Genomic DNA, 20372 nt, shown 5'->3' on the forward strand with positions numbered 1-20372 from the left:
CAGCAGGATGCCAAGTATAAATGCCTCCTACTGACATCCATAAGACTTCAGTTTAGCACCCATTTGGCCACTGAGCACAAGCAGATGCCAGTGGGTCTCTGTAGTGTACGAGGAACTTCCCCGAGTATTGTGGAGAATATTTTTGGCAAGATATTTTCTGTATTGTTGGAGTACCTAGATGACCTAATTATTCGGATTCTTTGGAAAGTCACCTGGAACAGTTATGGTATTCTGCTGACTTCAGCAGCATAACTTTGATTTAAAGTTCTCTGAATGTCACCTTTTCAAATGGAAAGTGTCCTATCTGGGTTATGTAGGCTCTGGAAAAGGAATAGAAACACCCTTTAAGGATAAACACTGCACAACACTGGCAGATCCCTGAGATCTTGAGCCGAGATCCTGGGGTTTGCTACATTTTATAGGAAGTCAGTACCAGAATTTGCCAGCAATGCTACCTTATTAATGTCTTTGACATCAGGATCTGAGGGACAGACACAGTCCATAGTTGATAAATGAACAGAACTTAATGCCTTCCATGCTCTGAAGGAGAAGCTAGTGAAAACTTTAGTTCTCCAGTGTACAGATCAGACTAGGCAATTTTTCCTAGATTGATGCCAGTTTCAATGGTTTAGTACTTTCTTGTCACAAAAGGTGTAAGGGAAGTGACACACAATGGCCTATGCCAAAGAAGAAGTATGTGAAGAACTATAGCAGATTGAAATTAGTTACCTTAACTGAAGTGGGTTGTTACTTGAGTTTAAAGATTGTCTAATAAGAAGTAAGTTTAAAAGGTCTCACTGATAGTAATCCTTTTGATTTGTATTAACAAAAGCTAGGAACTGTGAGCAGCAATTGATTGCTTAGCTGCCCATGTTTGATTTTAAGACAGCATATTGTGCTGGCTAAGAAACCCTGATTGGTAGTCTTGGAGAGTTAATCAACAGGCTCCTGAAGCTGACAACATCTCGGCTCAGATGAGGGTGTTCGCAGTAGACACTTGAGAGTGTGATGACAAGTTGTCAATGAGTAATAGACTGCACCTGAAAGTTAGCAAAAAACTGTAGTATTAGCCTGCCTCACAAACCTTTCAAAAGAACGACTGATATAACCGCAGTGTCAGAATCCCATCACCGAGAAGTCTGCAGAATTTTTCAAAGCCAACTGTTAGAGGAAGAGATTCAGGATGTAAAGAAAAGCCCTGAACTCGGTGGTCTGTGGAAGCAAAGTAAGATGACTCTACGTAAGACCTTACTGTACTGGGAGAGTGCATGTTAGGCAACCCCTCCAGCCAGCCACCTTTTAAGAGTAAGCATCGAGCCTGTGCATGTTTACATGGGCCACAAAGGAACTGAATGAATGAATTAACTGACCAAATATAGGTCAGGTATAGACAAAAATGTACTGGAATGTGCCATCAATGTATTATATTATTATCATTATTATAATCAAGGGGGAAGCGCTAAACCCGTAGGATTATACAGCGCCTGTGGGGGGATGTGAAAGGTATTCAGGCTTATAGTAAATGCATTTCTCTGCACCATTGGTGTGCTCTAGCTAGAAAACCCCCACACAATCATGCTGGAGTGAGATTCACAGTGGAGCCTATGCTAGCCTTCCTATAATGAACAGAAATACTGTAGTACCTCGGTACTCGAACAGCTCCCAACTCGAATAATTCAGTATTCGAGCGCTTTATTTGGTAAAAAAAATCGCTTTGTAGTCTACCGTTTGCTTGGGACTCGGCCTAACAAATAAAACCTGCTGGGGAGAAATACGCCACTGAGTTTAGTAACTATGTAGAGGCTGAGGGTTTTATTCCCCAACAAATGTTTAATTGTGATGAGACAGGTTTATTTTGGAAAAAATGCCATACAGAACCTATATCACTCGAGAGGAGAAGTCATTGCCAGGACACAAGCCAATGGGAATGTTTAGGAAGTAGGACAGAAGCAGGATACAAGTCAATGGGAAAAATTCGTTCAGTACTCACAGATCAGCACTCAAACAGCCTTCTGGAACGAATTAAGTTCGAGTACTGAGGTACTGCTGTATGCCTAGCTGGATGAATCTTATTAGGCTGGCGTGGTAAAATGGATAGTGCACTGGACTGTTAGTTGTAAGACTGACTTGGCATGGGTTCACACTATTCAGTAAGCTGTTTACATTTGTCTTCATGATTTCACAAGTCATGACTAAGTATATAGTTTGGAATGTGAAGAGCAAGTACAGTTATTATTAAACACTTAAAATAATGGTAAGCCTGTGTGGGGCATTAAGAGCCGCTGAAGATTATTATTATTATTACAGTCATGAGAAAGTGCTAAACCTGAAAGGGCAGTGCAGCACCTGGGAAATGTGAGGCAATTGGGTTTGATCTGAGGAATGTGAGGGCAGGTCAAATTCCTTGATCCCGAAACTAGTATTACAATCAGGATATGCAAACAACAGAACATTTGTATTTCACATTCATTTTATTTTGAAGGTAGAGTATTTTTCCAGAACAGACACATGATTGGCATGGTAATTCTGGGATACTGAAGTGGGGAGGAGGGGGGGGGGGGACAAAAAAAATGGAAAAGAGAAAAATTAAAGATAGAGAGGGAAGAAAATAATATAGCATCATGAAAGGTGATTAATGAAGAAAGTACTGACCAGCATCTATAATATAAGGGAAAGAAGTGAGCCCCCCCCCCACCCAAAAAAAAGGAAGGTAGTGGTGTAGATATGACATGGAAAGGAGCCAAGGAAAGGATAGCAATTATGGTATGCCAGAAGTTGACCAGTAATAAGCTGAGTAAATGAACTGTGAATGAAGAGTTAATAAATAAGGGACCTGGGAGGGTGAAGTTTATGAAATCATGAATAGATAATAATAACAATACAATAAAGTTAAGCTCTAAACCCAAAAATCATGTTAAGATAACTTGTAAGAACTGGGAAAGATAACAAGAAAAGATGTAACATAAGAGAAAGGAATGCTAAGTAAAGGAGCTGTGTATATTGTTAAGTCACTTTCATTGTACCCTTATAGACAACTGAGAAATGAGAGACAAAGAACCATAAGAAAGAGGCGATTTTACATAATTTATACAAATATTGGGAAAATCACCGCTGCCAACTCAAACTGAATTTGGCACCATTACATTTTCAATATTTATAACACTTTCTTTTATTAAATAAATAGAAAAAGAACAGCAGTGTAGTATTTGAAGAGAAGAACTTCAAAAAAAAAAATTTGCCTTGCACTTCTAAAGATTTATGACACTTCATAAACCTGCCATAAAGGCAGATGACTTGATAGGCAATTTGATAGAGTTTCCCAGAACTGGCTTTTAAGAAGATGAATATACAGATGATTCACTGAGTCCTTTTAAACTGGAAAAGGAGATAATGTAATGAAGCTTAATAAACACAGTGCTATACATAATTGGCTATGAACATGAGACAAAAAATATCTGGAATACAGTATATACAGGGTATGTATATCCAAACCTACTCACACTCTAAAATTTACATCATATGTACAATAGAATTTAACACTGGTATTTTAATATTTACTCCAGTTGAATGAATTATTGAACGATCAAATTCATTCCACCCAAATTTTAGAAGCTCGTAAGCTATATAACTTAAAAAAAAATTCCATTTAACGTGTGAAACTTGCATACTGCAGTAACGTTTCTCAGTCTGTATTACCAAAAAATATAAATAAGAGGTACATACTTTTCCTGGATCTGTAACATCCGAGTACAAAAATTACAGGAACACAATTTATAATTTTTAATAAAAATTTCATTTGCTGCCTTTCACACACTGAAATTTCTTAGATGCATTCATCTAACCCACAGACCACACGACCCACACATATATCTACACAAGACCTATCTGGGCTCAGCATAAAGGAAGATAACATAGTGTTCCCTCACTGTTCCGTAGTTCACTAGTGGCATGTTTTGTTACACTACACCATGAGTGCAGAATCTTGTGAGTATTTTTATCTACTGCTGGTACTAACATTTTAATTGAAATATGCTTGTACAGTATAACATTTTTTTTAAGACTTAATAAAAAGTCATGGAAGTACAGTATAGAATATAAAGTACTGTATAATGAGACAGCTAGATGTACACTTCATAGTTATCAACCCTATCAGAGCAGCTTAACCTGGACTCCTCATCCACAGCAAGACTTTTCAGAACATCAGTATCATACACAGGTACTTGGCAGATCTCGTGCAACCAATACTTGTCAAAAATCAGTAGTATATTAAAGTGACACATGATAACTTTGTTTACAAAAAACTTATTAATGGAGGCATCAAACACCAACACCTAAATTTTGAATACTGTATTATATAAGTTGTCTTTTCTCACAATTTCCTTTAAAAATAAAGACAGCATATATTTTGTAGTGAAGTTATCATAATTATTATTATTATTATTATTATTATAGACAGCTGCCAAAGTCAGACTGAAAATAAAGCAGCCTTTTCATTTCAATACTGAAAACTTTGTTTGAACATACAAAAAAAAAATATCATGAACAGAAGCCTGTGCACAACATCTTAGGAGATGCATGGTAACAAAAATATTATAAGCCCCAATAATATATACTGCAAGTTTTACTTTCCTTGGTTGCATTTTCTACCATTAAAAATTAACACAAAATATTAACTGGTATGACCAGCATTATCTATACAATAAATCAATAAATTTTCAATTACAAAAACATCCTTTAATTCAAGAGTATTCCATTTTCTTTCTACTGAAAGCAAGTAATCTTTACCGCTAAAACATACAGTACTGAAAAAAGTACTGACCACTCCAGATATATGCTTTACATCCTTTTTTTTAATTTATTAACAGTAACAGTTGTATCTTGTTCGTGTGCTTTAACTTCCTTGATAATGAACAGACGGGGTATGAACATTTTGAGGTTATGCCCGAATCCTGAAACATTATTTGATAACTTGGCATCACTGGAGTGAATATCGAAATGAATAGTGAGAATCACTCCCTTCCAGTAGGTACTATGAATGATAAGAAACAGAATGTACTTAGGATGATATTTACAATGTTTAATTAAGAGGTATTTTGAAGAATAAATACATCAGTAATTACTACTGATAATAGTTGCCTTCATTACAAACTAGTGGTACTATACCGGTCGTTCAATGGCTTACAAGTCAGAACGTATACATTTACCACTTCAAGTAACGTTTCAGAATTTGAGATTATGCACTCCAGACTAGAGAATATAAGCTAAGGACAAAACACAACCAAATAGCTAGTTGTAAACATAACAAATAACTGCACCATTAAGTCATATACACATTTATAAGAAGCTTTAAATTACAGTAATGTACAAATGCCAGTGATCAACATAATGGAATGCTTAGTTTCATCTTGAAAGAAAAATGCACTTCTTAAAATCTATATTATACAAATAACAATTGAGAGCAACATGAAGAAAAATCTATTGAGCACTTTAACAGTAAATTGTCTTATGGAATGCATTAACTTAATAAAATTTAACAGAGGTCATACGATATTATCTGGAGAACAATAACATTTGTGAATGGCCACAATTGCAAGGTCTTATATTTAACAATTTTTCAGAACCTGATGTAAGCTCCTTGGATGAATATCTTCATAGAATTATAGCCTACAGCCCTTTCATATTATTACTGGAAATACTTTATCACCCATCCACATATAAGTTGTGCAACTGTGCTCATCAGATTTAAGGAACAAGGAGGTACAGTATATGTGTGTGTGTGTGTGTGTGTTCAGATATTCCTTGTTTCCTGAACAGTAATATAACATACTTTAAATTCATCACTTCATATCTGAAAAGATTCAGAAGTGTCACATCTGGAGATGTTCTGGTAAATATTATAGAGGTTCTTGCATGCAATAATAACTTACTTCCAAACAAAACTATCTTTAACCTTATATGGGGAGTCTTGATGGTTGTTTGAATATGCAAGTGTATTGTATACATCAAACATTGTGGTTTTGTAGTTTAGGAATAATCAGCTCAAGTACTGAAGATCTTAATAACAGCTATGTCGAGATATAATTCCATGAACACATCATAATAATATCCACTAAAACTTTCCATGGTTATATGCTACAGTAAAGTACTGTATATGATTTATATACAAGAATTCATTCACCATTCACCAGCAGAATCTTGCCCTTCTACTGACTCCATATTAGGGTTATTTCCTGGTCCAACACTAGTGTTGTCTTGAAGAATTATAGGTGCTACTGCCTTTACACTTATGGCATCTCCATTATCATCCTCAGAATCTGATGTGTCACTGACATGGGAGGGGCCAGCACCATTCTGAAAAGAAAAATTAATTGCACAATAAATTGTATAACAGTATTAATTTTTAATATTTTCTTCTTTTTACCCCAACAGCCCTCTCCTGCCAAGGCAAGGTGATCTGATGATCACCTTGCCATTATTCATTCAACAGCTGTCTTGCTAGACATGTGCTGACATCACAATTTTGATTACCCTCCGACTGCAAGAAACTCCACTCCGCCTACAGAGTGCAGATTCTGCCTTATCCACTTCCAGAACTCGAGTCTGGCTAACCAGTTTTCCCATAAATCCCTTCATAAGTGCTACTTTACTAACTCAACAGCATATCCACTATTATTATAATCATTGGGGAACACTAAACCTGTAAGAATTATACAGCACCTGTGGGGGGAGGGAGGAAGGACAGAAGGTATTCAAGACTCAATTCACGGAACTGAAGAACAGATCCAATTCCCTAAATCAAGAGCCACTCACCAGTGTCAAGGAACCTCCCTTGAGGGGTGCACATCCATTAAAAAAATAATTTCTTCACTCTTCTTTTTGATTTTAATAATAATAATTTCTTCACTCCTATCCAACACACTTTCACAAGCCCCTTAAATGATTAGGTTCCTAAAACTCAAAGCTTCCTTTACCCCCCTCCCTCCAACCATTCCTGGGACGACTCCTACCCTTCACCCCACAGTTGTACACCAGGCTAAAAGGTCGTGATGCTTCTCCATTTTCTGGCTGACAAGATTCATCTTTTACCTCCTGGTTTTCCTAAGTACTTCTCTGATTTAACTATGATTTAGATTGATATTCAGCTCATTTTTAATCAACTGAAGAGAAATATTCAGACAAGAAAACCATACCCCCGGCCGGGATTGAACCCGCGGTCATAGAGTCTCAAAACTCCAGCCCGTCGCGTTGGCCACTAGACCAGCTAGCCACAATAAGATTCATCCAACTAGGTGTATTTCTACACCATAGGAAGGTTAGCACAGGCACCTCTGTGACCACAAATGCAAGTTTTTACAGACAAGTTTTTACAGAGTTCGTCACGGCCACGCTAGCTGGAGATTCGTCTGTAAAAACTTGCATTTGTGGTCACAGAGGTGCCTGTGCTAACCTTCCTATGGTGTAGAAATACACCTAGTTGGATGAATCTTATTGTGGCTAGCTGGTCTAGTGGCTAACGCGACGGGCTGGAGTTTTGAGACTCTATGACCGCGGGTTCAATCCCGGCCGGGGGTATGGTTTATTTGCAATCGTGTCATTACGATTTCTTAAGTCTCGTTATTCAGACAAGAATTCTGACTGATACTTTTTTGGGAATACTGTGCTATTAATAACAATAGCATCAGTTAGTGTTAATAACTGATCTGTTTATTTGTGCAAATCAGCTAACTGTATACCACTGCATGTTTTCCAGTGAACTGGGACAAATGCCTTAACTCTGGTAATTTTTTTTTTTTTTTTTTTTTTTAAGCTTTCCATGTATACTTTATTGCTGAATGTCTTGTAACTAGACCATTCACAAAGACTTGGTTTACCTGATGAATTAATTATGGAACAAACACCTTTCCTTCTATCTGAACAATCACAAAGATCTCTTAGACCAAAATGGCTAAGCAGTGTAATCTATTAAGCTACAAAATTTAAGACATAGATGAATCAATGAGTGCCATGAAGCAACACCAGCTCAGTTATTGGGCGATTGTGAATATCTGAGTTCTCGCATGAAGACAACCAAAATTTGCTGATTTATTCTCTGACAGACAATAAAAATTCTCATCCTATAAAATGCTTGTGGCCACCACACTAAATAACTCAATTTCTTTACCATTAGCCTAGATGGGTACCGGCCAACTCCTTCGTGAATAACTGCTCTTCGATTATAGTATCCTCCTCTGATAGAAGGGCCAGGCTCATCTTCTGACACCCCACCTTCACTACTTTGTGTACTCTGTGTAGATCGTGTCATACAAACAGAACGATGGTTCTTGCTCCTTGGTATGGGTCGACGCATGAAGCTGTAGAGAGAAAAACACGAAAAATGAATTTCCCTTCAACATATACTGCTAGTCTCTGGAAACAATTGAACTACACTTCCCTCTCAGGTTACCATGTACTTTATATTTATTCAAACCATTCGCTTAAACTGCATTCACATGATAATCATTATCATCAACTGTATGAGCCCTATGGATTTAGCAATTTTTCCCTGATTATAATAATATTGTTCATGAAAATGCTACTGCTGAGAAAAACCATTTTCCATTACACAAAACCAAACATGTATGGTGGGTAAAGAGTAGCTGAAAATGTTTGTCATACTCCATCATTCTCAAGAAAAAGAAAACTAATGTGTTAAGATAAAATAGTAAACATGCTAATGAACTTAGTTAATGCTATATTTTACTTACCATCTTCGTTTGAGGACTTGATAGTTACCATCCAGTGACCCATCATCACAGTCATCTTCATCTTCTTCTGAAGCTGAAACTTCATGACCAACTGAATCATGACTTGAATCCAGTTCACTGGAGGCTACCATGTCAGAATTCCTATTTAGAATATCTTGATCAATACTCGAGTTCCTCTCTTCCTCTTCGGCTTCATTTGTAGTGTTTGAAGACTGACTCTGTGACATTCCCTCTAATTTTGGTTGCTTGACATCCACTGGCGTAGATTCTGAAAATTCACTTTCTGGGATAGGCTTATCAAATCTCATAAGAGGTCCATGCCTAACTTTGTAGCCATTTGGTAAAGCTTTTTTATCTGCAAGAACTCTTTCAATTGCATCCCATTTATCACCCAGTTGGTGTAAAATATCTACATCATCCTCATTGTTATTAAGTATCTGAAGAGTTTCCTCAATAGTATATTCTTGTCTACCCTCACTCAGTCTAGCTACCACTGGATCAGCTATAGGAAAATTTTTATTTGAATCGTTTGAATCTGTTGAGGTGAAGCGTCGATACTGTTGTCTTGGACAATGTTCACAGCATGGACTCTGTTCTGGGATTGTATTACCATTAGGACTCGTCTCTAGAACACTGTGGCCACAGGGCGGCTTACTACCTCCACCTGTATCTGTCTCTTCTTGCTGAAGAGGGAGGGTGGATGGTTTGTTTGGCCCTGGAGTCTTGACAGGAGATGTGTCTGTTTCACTCATATCCATGTGATCTGTCTGAGTTCCTGAGTCTACCAATATAGGAACTCTTTCTTGACTTGGACTTAAACTGTATCCCTGGTGAAGTAAAATATAAATTAATAGACATGTACTATAAGCACATTAAGTAATATGGTAAGGAATTTGGTAATACATATACTGTAATTACTGCCACAACTAGGCAAGTACACAAGCAAATCAAGCTTCATATCCATTACACTAATAATAATACATTTTTTTTAATCCATTTACACATTTCTTTCCATGGATAGCACAACAGTTCAGATATTTTCTTTCCCTCATCTATTGTGTAATTCATCTCTCACAGACCCATTTCCTAATGCACTGGCTTCCAGAGTATCTAAGTACAAACACTTTATTCCTACATCCTCCTACCAGTGTGATCACTTCAGCTTCCATTCCCTACAACTTCTTACTGCTGGAGCTTTATCCCCCATCAACTTGAAAAAAAAAAAAGCAAAACACTGTATTAGTCAAAATTTAAACTATATGACAAGTTAAGTACCGAAGGTGGGACTCCACGAGCTTGGCTCTGTTCCTGTTGCTTTAAATAAATAATGAACTTAAAAACTAACTGACTGATTTCACAGCTTGTATCTGCACAGGTGGATCAACAACAACAAACTATTCTAAATTATTATTGCCTAAAAAAAAAATCTGGCATTAAATCCATATCAAAATCTAGTTTTAGACAACACAAAAAACTATTAAATATCTGAACCTGCTAAGCATACAAGTCAGTAAAAAAAACATTGTTTTTCACTCTACATCTTCAGGGTCTCAAACTATAATGGTAACACAGACTGAAGACTTCCTTAACATATATAACAGAACTCGTATGCATGACATAGGAATAACCACTTATCATTCTAGAAGAAACTAAATTATTTATTTTATTATCACACCGGCCGATTCCCACCAAGGCAGGGTGGCCCGAAAAAGAAAAACTTTCACCATCATTCACTCCATCACTGTCTTGCCAGAAGGGTGCTTTACACTACAGTTTTTAAACTGCAACATTAACACCCCTCCTTCAGAGTGCAGGCACTGTACTTCCCATCTCCAGGACTCAAGTCCGGCCTGCCGGTTTCCCTGAATCCCTTCATAAATGTTACTTTGCTCACACTCCAACAGCACGTCAAGTATTAAAAACCATTTGTCTCCATTCACTCCTATCAAACACGCTCACGCATGCCTGCTGGAAGTCCAAGCCCCTCGCACACAAAACCTCCTTTACCCCCTCCCTCCAACCCTTCCTAGGCCGACCCCTACCCCGCCTTCCTTCCACTACAGACTGATACACTCTTGAAGTCATTCTGTTTCGCTCCATTCTCTCTACATGTCCGAACCACCTCAACAACCCTTCCTCAGCCCTCTGGACAACAGTTTTGGTAATCCCGCACCTCCTCCTAACTTCCAAACTACGAATTCTCTGCATTATATTCACACCACACATTGCCCTCAGACATGACATCTCCACTGCCTCCAGCCTTCTCCTCGCTGCAACATTCATCACCCACGCTTCACACCCATATAAGAGCGTTGGTAAAACTATACTCTCATACATTCCCCTCTTTGCCTCCAAGGACAAAGTTCTTTGTCTCCACAGACTCCTAAGTGCACCACTCACTCTTTTTCCCTCATCAATTCTATGATTCACCTCATCTTTCATAGACCCATCTGCTGACACGTCCACTCCCAAATATCTGAATACGTTCACCTCCTCCATACTCTCTCCCTCCAATCTGATATTCAATCTTTCATCACCTAATCTTTTTGTTATCCTCATAACCTTACTCTTTCCTGTATTCACCTTTAATTTTCTTCTTTTGCACACCCTACCAAATTCATCCACCAATCTCTGCAACTTCTCTTCAGAATCTCCCAAGAGCACAGTGTCATCAGCAAAGAGCAGCTGTGACAACTCCCACTTTGTGTGTGATTCTTTATCTTTTAACTCCACGCCTCTTGCCAAGACCCTCGCATTTACTTCTCTTACAACCCCATCTATAAATATATTAAACAACCACGGTGACATCACACATCCTTGTCTAAGGCCTACTTTTACTGGGAAAAAATTTCCCTCTTTCCTACATACTCTAACTTGAGCCTCACTATCCTCGTAAAAACTCTTCACTGCTTTCAGTAACCTACCTCCTACACCATACACTTGCAACATCTGCCACATTGCCCCCCTATCCACCCTGTCATACGCCTTTTCCAAATCCATAAATGCCACAAAGACCTCTTTAGCCTTATCTAAATACTGTTCACTTATATGTTTCACTGTAAACACCTGGTCCACACACCCCCTACCTTTCCTAAAGCCTCCTTGTTCATCTGCTATCCTATTCTCCGTCTTACTCTTAATTCTTTCAATTATAACTCTACCATACACTTTACCAGGTACACTCAACAGACTTATCCCCCTATAATTTTTGCACTCTCTTTTATCCCCTTTGCCTTTATACAAAGGAACTATGCATGCTCTCTGCCAATCCCTAGGTACCTTACCTTCTTCCATACATTTATTAAATAATTGCACCAACCACTCCAAAACTATATCCCCACCTGCTTTTAACATTTCTATCTTTATCCCATCAATCCCGGCTGCCTTACCCCCTTTCATTTTACCTACTGCCTCACGAACTTCCCCCACACTCACAACTGGCTCTTCCTCACTCCTACAAGATGTTATTCCTCCTTGCCCTATACACGAAATCACAGCTTCCCTATCTTCATCAACATTTAACAATTCCTCAAAATATTCCTTCCATCTTCCCAATACCTCTAACTCTCCATTTAATAACTCTCCTCTCCTATTTTTAACTGACAAATCCATTTGTTCTCTAGGCTTTCTTAACTTGTTAATCTCACTCCAAAACTTTTTCTTATTTTCAACAAAATTTGTTGATAACATCTCACCCACTCTCTCATTTGCTCTCTTTTTACATTGCTTCACCACTCTCTTAACTTCTCTCTTTTTCTCCATATACTCTTCCCTCCTTGCATCACTTCTACTTTGTAAAAACTTCTCATATGCTAACTTTTTCTCCCTTACTACTCTCTTTACATCATCATTCCACCAATCGCTCCTCTTCCCTCCTGCACCCACTTTCCTGTAACCACAAACTTCTGCTGAACACTCTAACACTACATTTTTAAACCTACCCCATACCTCTTCGACCCCATTGCCTATGCTCTCATTAGCCCATCTATCCTCCAATAGCTGTTTATATCTTACCCTAACTGCCTCCTCTTTTAGTTTATAAACCTTCACCTCTCTCTTCCCTGATGCTTCTATTCTCCTTGTATCCCATCTACCTTTTACTCTCAGTGTAGCTACAACTAGAAAGTGATCTGATATATCTGTGGCCCCTCTATAAACATGTACATCCTGAAGTCTACTCAACAGTCTTTTATCTACCAATACATAATCCAACAAACTACTGTCATTTCGCCCTACATCATATCGTGTATACTTATTTATCCTCTTTTTCTTAAAATATGTATTACCTATAACTAAACCCCTTTCTATACAAAGTTCAATCAAAGGGCTCCCATTATCATTTACACCTGGCACCCCAAACTTACCTACCACACCCTCTCTAAAAGTTTCTCCTACTTTAGCATTCAAGTCCCCTACCACAATTACTCTCTCACTTGGTTCAAAGGCTCCTATACATTCACTTAACATCTCCCAAAATCTCTCTCTCTCCTCTGCATTCCTCTCTTCTCCAGGTGCATACACGCTTATTATGACCCACTTCTCGCATCCAACCTTTACTTTAATCCACATAATTCTTGAATTTACACATTCATATTCTCTTTTCTCCTTCCATAACTGATCATTTAACATTACTGCTACCCCTTCCTTTGCTCTAACTCTCTCAGATACTCCAGATTTAATCCCATTTATTTCCCCCCACTGAAACTCTCCTACCCCCTTCAGCTTTGTTTCGCTTAGGGCCAGGACATCCAACTTCTTTTCATTCATAACATCAGCAATCATCTGTTTCTTGTCATCCGCACTACATCCACGCACATTTAAGCAACCCAGTTTTATAAAGTTTTTCTTCTTCTCTTTTTTAGTAATTGTATACAGGAGAAGGGGTTACTAGCCCATTGCTCCCGGCATTTTAGTCGCCTCATACGACACGCATGGCTTACGGAGGAAAGATTCTTTTCCACTTCCCCATGGACAATAGAAGAAATAAAAAAGAACAAGAGCTATTTAGAAAAAGGAGAAAAACCTAGATGTATGTATATATATATATGCATGTGCGTGTCTGTGAAGTGTGACCAAAGTGTAAGTAGGAGTAGCAAGATATCCCTGATGTGCAATATTAAATAAATTTAACAGAAATATCAAAAAGCATACTCTGAATTGTGTGTACTGTAATTGTGCCACTACTGCTATAAGTTTCTTCGTTTTTAGCACATTGGAAAGGAAGGAAAACCCAAGGACTGGAAATACACTCGCCATCATTCATTTTCTAGTCGTCTTTTCAGAAAAGCATGTACATTATAATCTACCAATGTGAACTGTAATTATAAAAATATATTGTACCTAAATCATTAATGTGTAATAATGCACATGTACTCTGTATTAACTACCTAACTTAAATACTAAATTAATTTTTATAACCAATAAATTACTATCATATATTAATTTACCCCATTTCAAAAATTGTTAGCTGAAAACTTGCTCAAAACACTGTACAGTATAACATGAGCTCCAAAAAATATGTATTATAACACCTTTGTATTTTAATTTAAGCAAATGTATCTATGTACGTATATACACTTATTCATTTTTTTGTAAATAATTTAAATTTCAAAAGTTGTATAGTACAGTTCAGTACAGTACTCAAAACCAACAAGTCAGCTGTAATAAATCAGTGTCATAGTAATTTAATTTTAATAAATTTCTTAATTTAACGTTTCTTTTTAACCCACCAGCCATCTCCCACCAAGGTAGGGTCATCCAAAAAAAAAAAAAAAAAAAAATCGCCATCATTCAATCGCTGTCTTGCCAGACGCATGCAGACATCATAGCTTGGATGGCTCTCCAAATTGCATCATCACCTGTCCTCTATATACATTCATATGCAAAACAACCACTGTGAAAGAGTAGTGAAATTCCAAGCGCTTTCGTGACTACTTTGTGACTATCAAGGTAGGGTGATCTAAAAAGAATAACTAAAGTATATACATATGTATAAAGATAAAATACCTACCCTTTTATCTGGCACCACACAATGCTTGGGACTAGTAGCCGAGCTTACATATGCTACAACACCCCCATGACTTTTGTTGCGTTGATGACGAGAACGCCGTCGACTTGACCCTGACCCACCACGTGTAAAATCAGACTCTTGATGGCCTGACTCTGGTGCAGCTCCTCCAGTATGAGATGGAGAAGTTATTCGAGTGTGATTTTGAGAAACGTGAAGCGAGGCAGGGCGAGTTGTGGACAGTGGAATATTATTTGTTCCTATTTCTGTATACAGAGGCTTTTTCGGCCGGTTCTGTTGAGAATAACTTTAGTCAGTGTTTTAAGCTGAGCAAACCTAAATCATCTTTCAGTGAGCAACATATATAAATTTTATTTCATATATTTTACACCATCTCTTATCTAGCATCCCTCTTACTTTGTTCTTTGTAACCTTCATGTAAATTCTACCATCATAGAAACTGCTCAAGAACTTTACTAATAAATACTGCAGATATTAAGATCTGAAGACGAATTAATCTAAGTGGAAGTAGAAAAAAAAATTTAAAACTGCTTTCTACATTTGTCACATAAAAACACTACATATATATGTAATACTGTTTACCTGCCTTTTTCATGTATAACTCAATACATAAGTATTCTGAATTTAAGCTCTAGCCATATAGATGTCACTGCATGCAACAGATATGTTCCAGACCCATGGCAGTTTTATTAAGCTCAATCAAGCCATCCACACTGAATCTTGCATAAGAATCTTCCATACACTTTGTGAACCATACCAATCACATACAGCAAATGTATATTGCACATATGGAATTATCGATGAAAATGGGACATCACATAATAGAGAATTAGCATAAAGTGAGAAAAACCTGCATTATGCTGTTCTAGCCAAATTAAGTTGTTCACAAACCTGTTTCCAAAACTGTACTTACCGAAGAACACTTGGAAGGGGAGAGAACACAAGATGGGGCCTCTGGACTAGTTGGGTTGGAAGACGTAAGCTGACTTCCTTTACGTGCCTGCAGTCGCTCTTGGGCTTTAATTAATGGTCGCACAATTCTCCGTTTACCTTTGTGGATTTGGTTTGCATGCTCCCGCCTGGAAGACGACCTACAACTTTATATTTACTGCTTTACATTCATGTTATGTATACTACAGTATTAAATGTTTTGCTGGACCAATGGCTCTTGGTCCAAGGAATTAAATTCGTTACCCTACTATTTTGCACATAAAACCAAATTACTTACCATTTCCCTAGGCCCTGTATGGGTTTAGTGCTTCCCCTTTCAATATGTTAAAATGAGATATTGATCTACAATAAACATTAAGACTTAAGTGTTTGACTCTCCTTTTCATATTTAAATTCTGAAATTTAAGGAAATAGTACTGGCATGCTTTTGCAAAACATATTTCCAAGTACTAGAACTGTAATCATAATATAGGTGGGCCCCACTTATACATCAGGTTAGGTTCCAGGCTACTGCTGAAAAGCAGAAATTGCTGTAAAGTGAATCATAACCTTTTTTCTCCTTCAAGTAGGTTTAGCATTTAGTTTTGATTATAATAAATTTTCACTTTCAAATGCATATAAAAGCCTGATAACATGTTTACACTATCATATATCAAGTGAGCAATACTTCTGCCACCTTGGAAACATAAACACATATGCAGTTTAATGTGATCCTTTATTGACAACGTTTCGCCCACACAGTGGGCTTTTTCAAGTCACACACAGATCTACCTAGGGTGGAAGGTACGGGAGTATTTATAGTCAGGTTCAGAATATTGAGGTCAGGTGGAGAATGCTGCATCTGATGATCTATAACCTATGACTCTATAACCGGGTGGGGTTATAGAGTCTTGGGTAGCTTGGCAGGGGTATTGGACAAGTTGTGAGTAGACCTTCTGCAGTGTTCTATGTTCTTATGTGGGATAGCGATGAAGTTTCTTGGCGAGTGGTTCAGCTATGTTATAGAAGCCGTTGTTCTGGTTGAAATTGTTGGTTATAGAGATAAGCGATGATTCCAGGATTCTTCGGTATTGGGTGTTGTCTTCTGTAGCAATAAGTCTTCTTCATCGCTATCCCACATAAGAACATAGAACACTGCAGAAGGTCTACTCACAACTTGTCCAATACCCCTGCCAAGCTACCCAAGACTCTATAACCTCACCAGGTAGATCATCAGATGCAGCATTCTCCACCTGACCTCAACATTCTGAACCTGACTATAAATACTCCCGTATCTTCCACCCCAGGTAGATCTTACCTGGAGTTTACCTGGAGAGAGTTCCGGGGGTCAACGCCCCCGCGGCCCGGTCTGTGACCAGGCCTCCTGGTGGATCAGAGCCTGATCAACCAGGCTGTTGCTGCTGGCTGCACGCAAACCAACGTACGATCCACAGCCCGGTTGATCCGGAACTGACTTTAGGTGCTTGTCCAGTGCCAGCTTGAAGACTGCCAGGGGTCTGTTGGTAATCCCCCTTATGTGTGCTGGGAGGCAGTTGAACAGTCTCGGGCCCCTGACACTTATTGTATGGTCTCTTAACGTGCTAGTGACACCCCTGCTTTTCATTGGGGGGATGGTGCATCGTCTGCCAAGTCTTTTGCTTTCGTAGTGAGTGATTTTCGTGTGCAAGTTCGGTACTTGTCCCTCTAGGATTTTCCAGGTGTATATAATCATGTATCTCTCCCTCCTGCGTTCCAGGGAATACAGGTTTAGGAACCTCAAGCGCTCCCAATAATTGAGGTGTTTTATCTCCGTTATGCGCGCCGTGAAAGTTCTCTGTACATTTTCTAGGTCGGCAATTTCACCTGCCTTGAAAGGTGCTGTTAGTGTGCAGCAATATTCCAGCCTAGATAGAACAAGTGACCTGAAGAGTGTCATCATGGGCTTGGCCTCCCTAGTTTTGAAGGTTCTCATTATCCATCCTGTCATTTTTCTAGCAGATGCGATTGATACAATGTTATGGTCCTTGAAGGTGAGATCCTCCGACATGATCACTCCCAGGTCTTTGACGTTGGTGTTTCGCTCTATTTTGTGGCCAGAATTTGTTTTGTACTCTGATGAAGATTTAATTTCCTCATGTTTACCATATCTGAGTAATTGAAATTTCTCATCGTTGAACTTCATATTGTTTTCTGCAGCCCACTGAAAGATTTGGTTGATGTCCGCCTGGAGCTTTGCAGTGTCTGCAATGGAAGACACTGTCATGCAGATTCAGGTGTCATCTGCAAAGGAAGACACGGTGCTGTGGCTGACATCCTTGTCTATGTCGGATATGAGGATGAGGAACAAGATGGGAGCGAGTACTGTGCCTTGTGGAACAGAGCTTTTCACCGTAGCTGCCTCGGACTTTACTCTGTTGACGACTACTCTCTGTGTTCTGTTAGTGAGGAAATTATAGATCCATCGACCGACTTTTCCTGTTATTCCTTTAGCACGCATTTTGTGCGCTATTACGCCATGGTCACACTTGTCGAAGGCTTTTGCAAAGTCTGTATATATTACATCTGCATTCTTTTTGTCTTCTAGTGCATTTAGGACCTTGTCGTAGTGATTCAATAGTTGAGACAGACAGGAGCGACCTGTTCTAAACCCATGTTGCCCTGGGTTGTGTAACTGATGGGTTTCTAGATGGGTGGTGATCTTGCTTCTTAGGACCCTTTCAAAGATTTTTATGATATGGGATGTTAGTGCTATTGGTCTGTAGTTCTTTGCTGTTGCTTTACTGCCCCCTTTGTGGAGTGGGGCTATGTCTGTTGTTTTTAGTAACTGTGGGACGACCCCCGTGTCCATGCTCCCTCTCCATAGGATGGAAAAGGCTCGTGATAGGGGCTTCTTGCAGTTCTTGATGAACACAGAGTTCCATGAGTCTGGCCCTGGGGCAGAGTGCATGGGCATGTCATTTATCGCCTGTTCGAAGTCATTTGGCGTCAGGATAACATCGGATAGGCTTGTGTTAATCAAATTTTGTGGCTCTCTCATAAAAAATTCATTTTGATCTTCGACTCTCAGTCTGGTTAGCGGCTTGCTAAAAACTGAGTCATATTGGGACTTGAGTAGCTCACTCATTTCCTTGCTGTCATCTGTGTAGGACCCATCTTGTTTAAGTAGGGGCCCAATACTGGACGTTGTTCTCGATTTTGATTTGGCATAGGAGAAGAAATACTTTGGGTTTCTTTCGATTTCATTTATGGCTTTTAGTTCTTCCCGCGATTCCTGACTCCTAAAGGATTCTTTTAGCTTAAGTTCGATGCTTGCTATTTCTCTGACCAGTGTCTCCCTACGCATTTCAGATATATTGACCTCTTTTAGCCGCTCTGTTATTCTTTTCCGTCGCCTGTAAAGGGAGCGCCTGTCTCTTTCTGTTTTACATCTACTCCTCCTTTTTCTTAGAGGAATAAGCCTTGTGCATACATCGAGTGCCACCGAGTTAATCTGTTCTAGGCATAAGTTGGGGTCTGTGTTGCTTAGTATATCTTCCCAGCTTATATCGGTTAGGACTTGGTTTACTTGGTCCCACTTTATGTTTTTGTTATTGAAGTTGAATTTGGTGAATGCTCCCTCGTGACTAATCTCATTATGTCGGTCTGGGGCTCCGCGCATACATGACTGAACCTCAATTATGTTGTGATCTGAGTATATTGTTTTTGATATGGTGACATTTCTTATCAGATCAACATTGTTAGTGAAGATGAGGTCTAGTGTATTCTCCAGTCTAGTAGGCTGTATTATTTGCTGGTTTACATTGAATTTTGTGCAGAGATTTAAAAGCTCGCGTGAGTGTGAGTTTTCATCAGAGCTGCCTCCTGGTGTGTGACTTGAAAAAGCCCACTGTGTGGGCGAAACGTTGTCAATAAAGGATCACATTAAACTGCATATGCGTTTATGTTTCCATTGTGTCGGTATTTTATACCATTTATTTTCACCTCTGCCACCTAAAAATGCATATGCAGTACATACATTACTTGCCTTAAAATATATTTTTGTCCTTAGCTTATAGTGAGTGGTGACTATATTTATTGTAAGAAGTCTGAGTAAATAAAGAATAGGTATAATTGAAAACCACTTCATTAGTAAAACACTGTAAAGCCAAGAGCTGTAAAGTGAGGCCTTCCTATATAGCTTCTGAACTTTCAATTCATGCACAATTCAAGAGATTTAATGTTTTTCCAATACCCAGTGTTTAGATTGCTGTATATAATGCATATTTCAGTTCCTCCATCAATTCAATAATTTATTCAGTTGACGCACTGCAGTAAAACCTTGTTTCAATGGATCTCAATTTAACAGACAAAATCTGTTTGGATCAAATATTTTGTTTCTAGAATTGTCTGTTATTGTTACAATCATGGGAAAACAATTTCATCATTCATATTTAATTACCAGACAACCCCCCTCCTCTCCACCTTCTCATATTATTCCATTAAATTAAGGTTTCACATATATTTACCCCTCAAGGGAGGTTCCTTGATGCTGGTGAGGGGCTCTTTATCTAGAGAATTGGATCTGTGCTCCGGTTCCCTGAATTGAGCCTGAATACCTTCCATCCCCCCCATAAGCAGGGTATAATCCTATGGGTTTAGTGCTCCCCCATGATTATAATAATAATAATAAC

At 38.6% G+C, this 20372-nt stretch overlaps 1 protein-coding gene and 1 long non-coding RNA gene across 17 annotated transcripts in view; one reads left to right on the plus strand and one right to left on the minus strand.

Moving 5' to 3' along the window:
• Window positions 1-3983, plus strand: part of LOC138852333 (uncharacterized) — a 62491-nt gene extending 58508 nt beyond the window's left edge. Inside the window, exon 3 of the long non-coding RNA XR_011391654.1 lies at window positions 3849-3983. This is a non-coding gene — a long non-coding RNA (uncharacterized lncRNA). The remainder of the gene's footprint in view (window positions 1-3848) is intronic.
• Window positions 2453-20372, minus strand: part of wnd (Mitogen-activated protein kinase kinase kinase 13 wallenda) — a 216016-nt gene continuing 198096 nt past the window's right edge. For 15 of the 16 annotated variants that reach the window (XM_070082208.1, XM_070082211.1, XM_070082212.1 and 12 more), the window contains 5 exons: window positions 15686-15863; window positions 14755-15045; window positions 8745-9571; window positions 8162-8351; window positions 2453-6351 (listed from right to left, as the gene is read on the minus strand). In XM_070082208.1, coding sequence (XP_069938309.1) covers window positions 6175-6351; window positions 8162-8351; window positions 8745-9571; window positions 14755-15045; window positions 15686-15863 — 1663 coding nt within the window. In that variant the 3' untranslated portion in view covers window positions 2453-6174. The remainder of the gene's footprint in view (window positions 6352-8161; window positions 8352-8744; window positions 9572-14754; window positions 15046-15685; window positions 15864-20372) is intronic. The other variant, XM_070082205.1, reaches the window with a different exon arrangement.

This window comes from Cherax quadricarinatus, chromosome 7, assembly GCF_038502225.1.
Source record: "Cherax quadricarinatus isolate ZL_2023a chromosome 7, ASM3850222v1, whole genome shotgun sequence".
In the NCBI taxonomy this organism is placed as follows: domain Eukaryota; kingdom Metazoa; phylum Arthropoda; class Malacostraca; order Decapoda; family Parastacidae; genus Cherax; species Cherax quadricarinatus.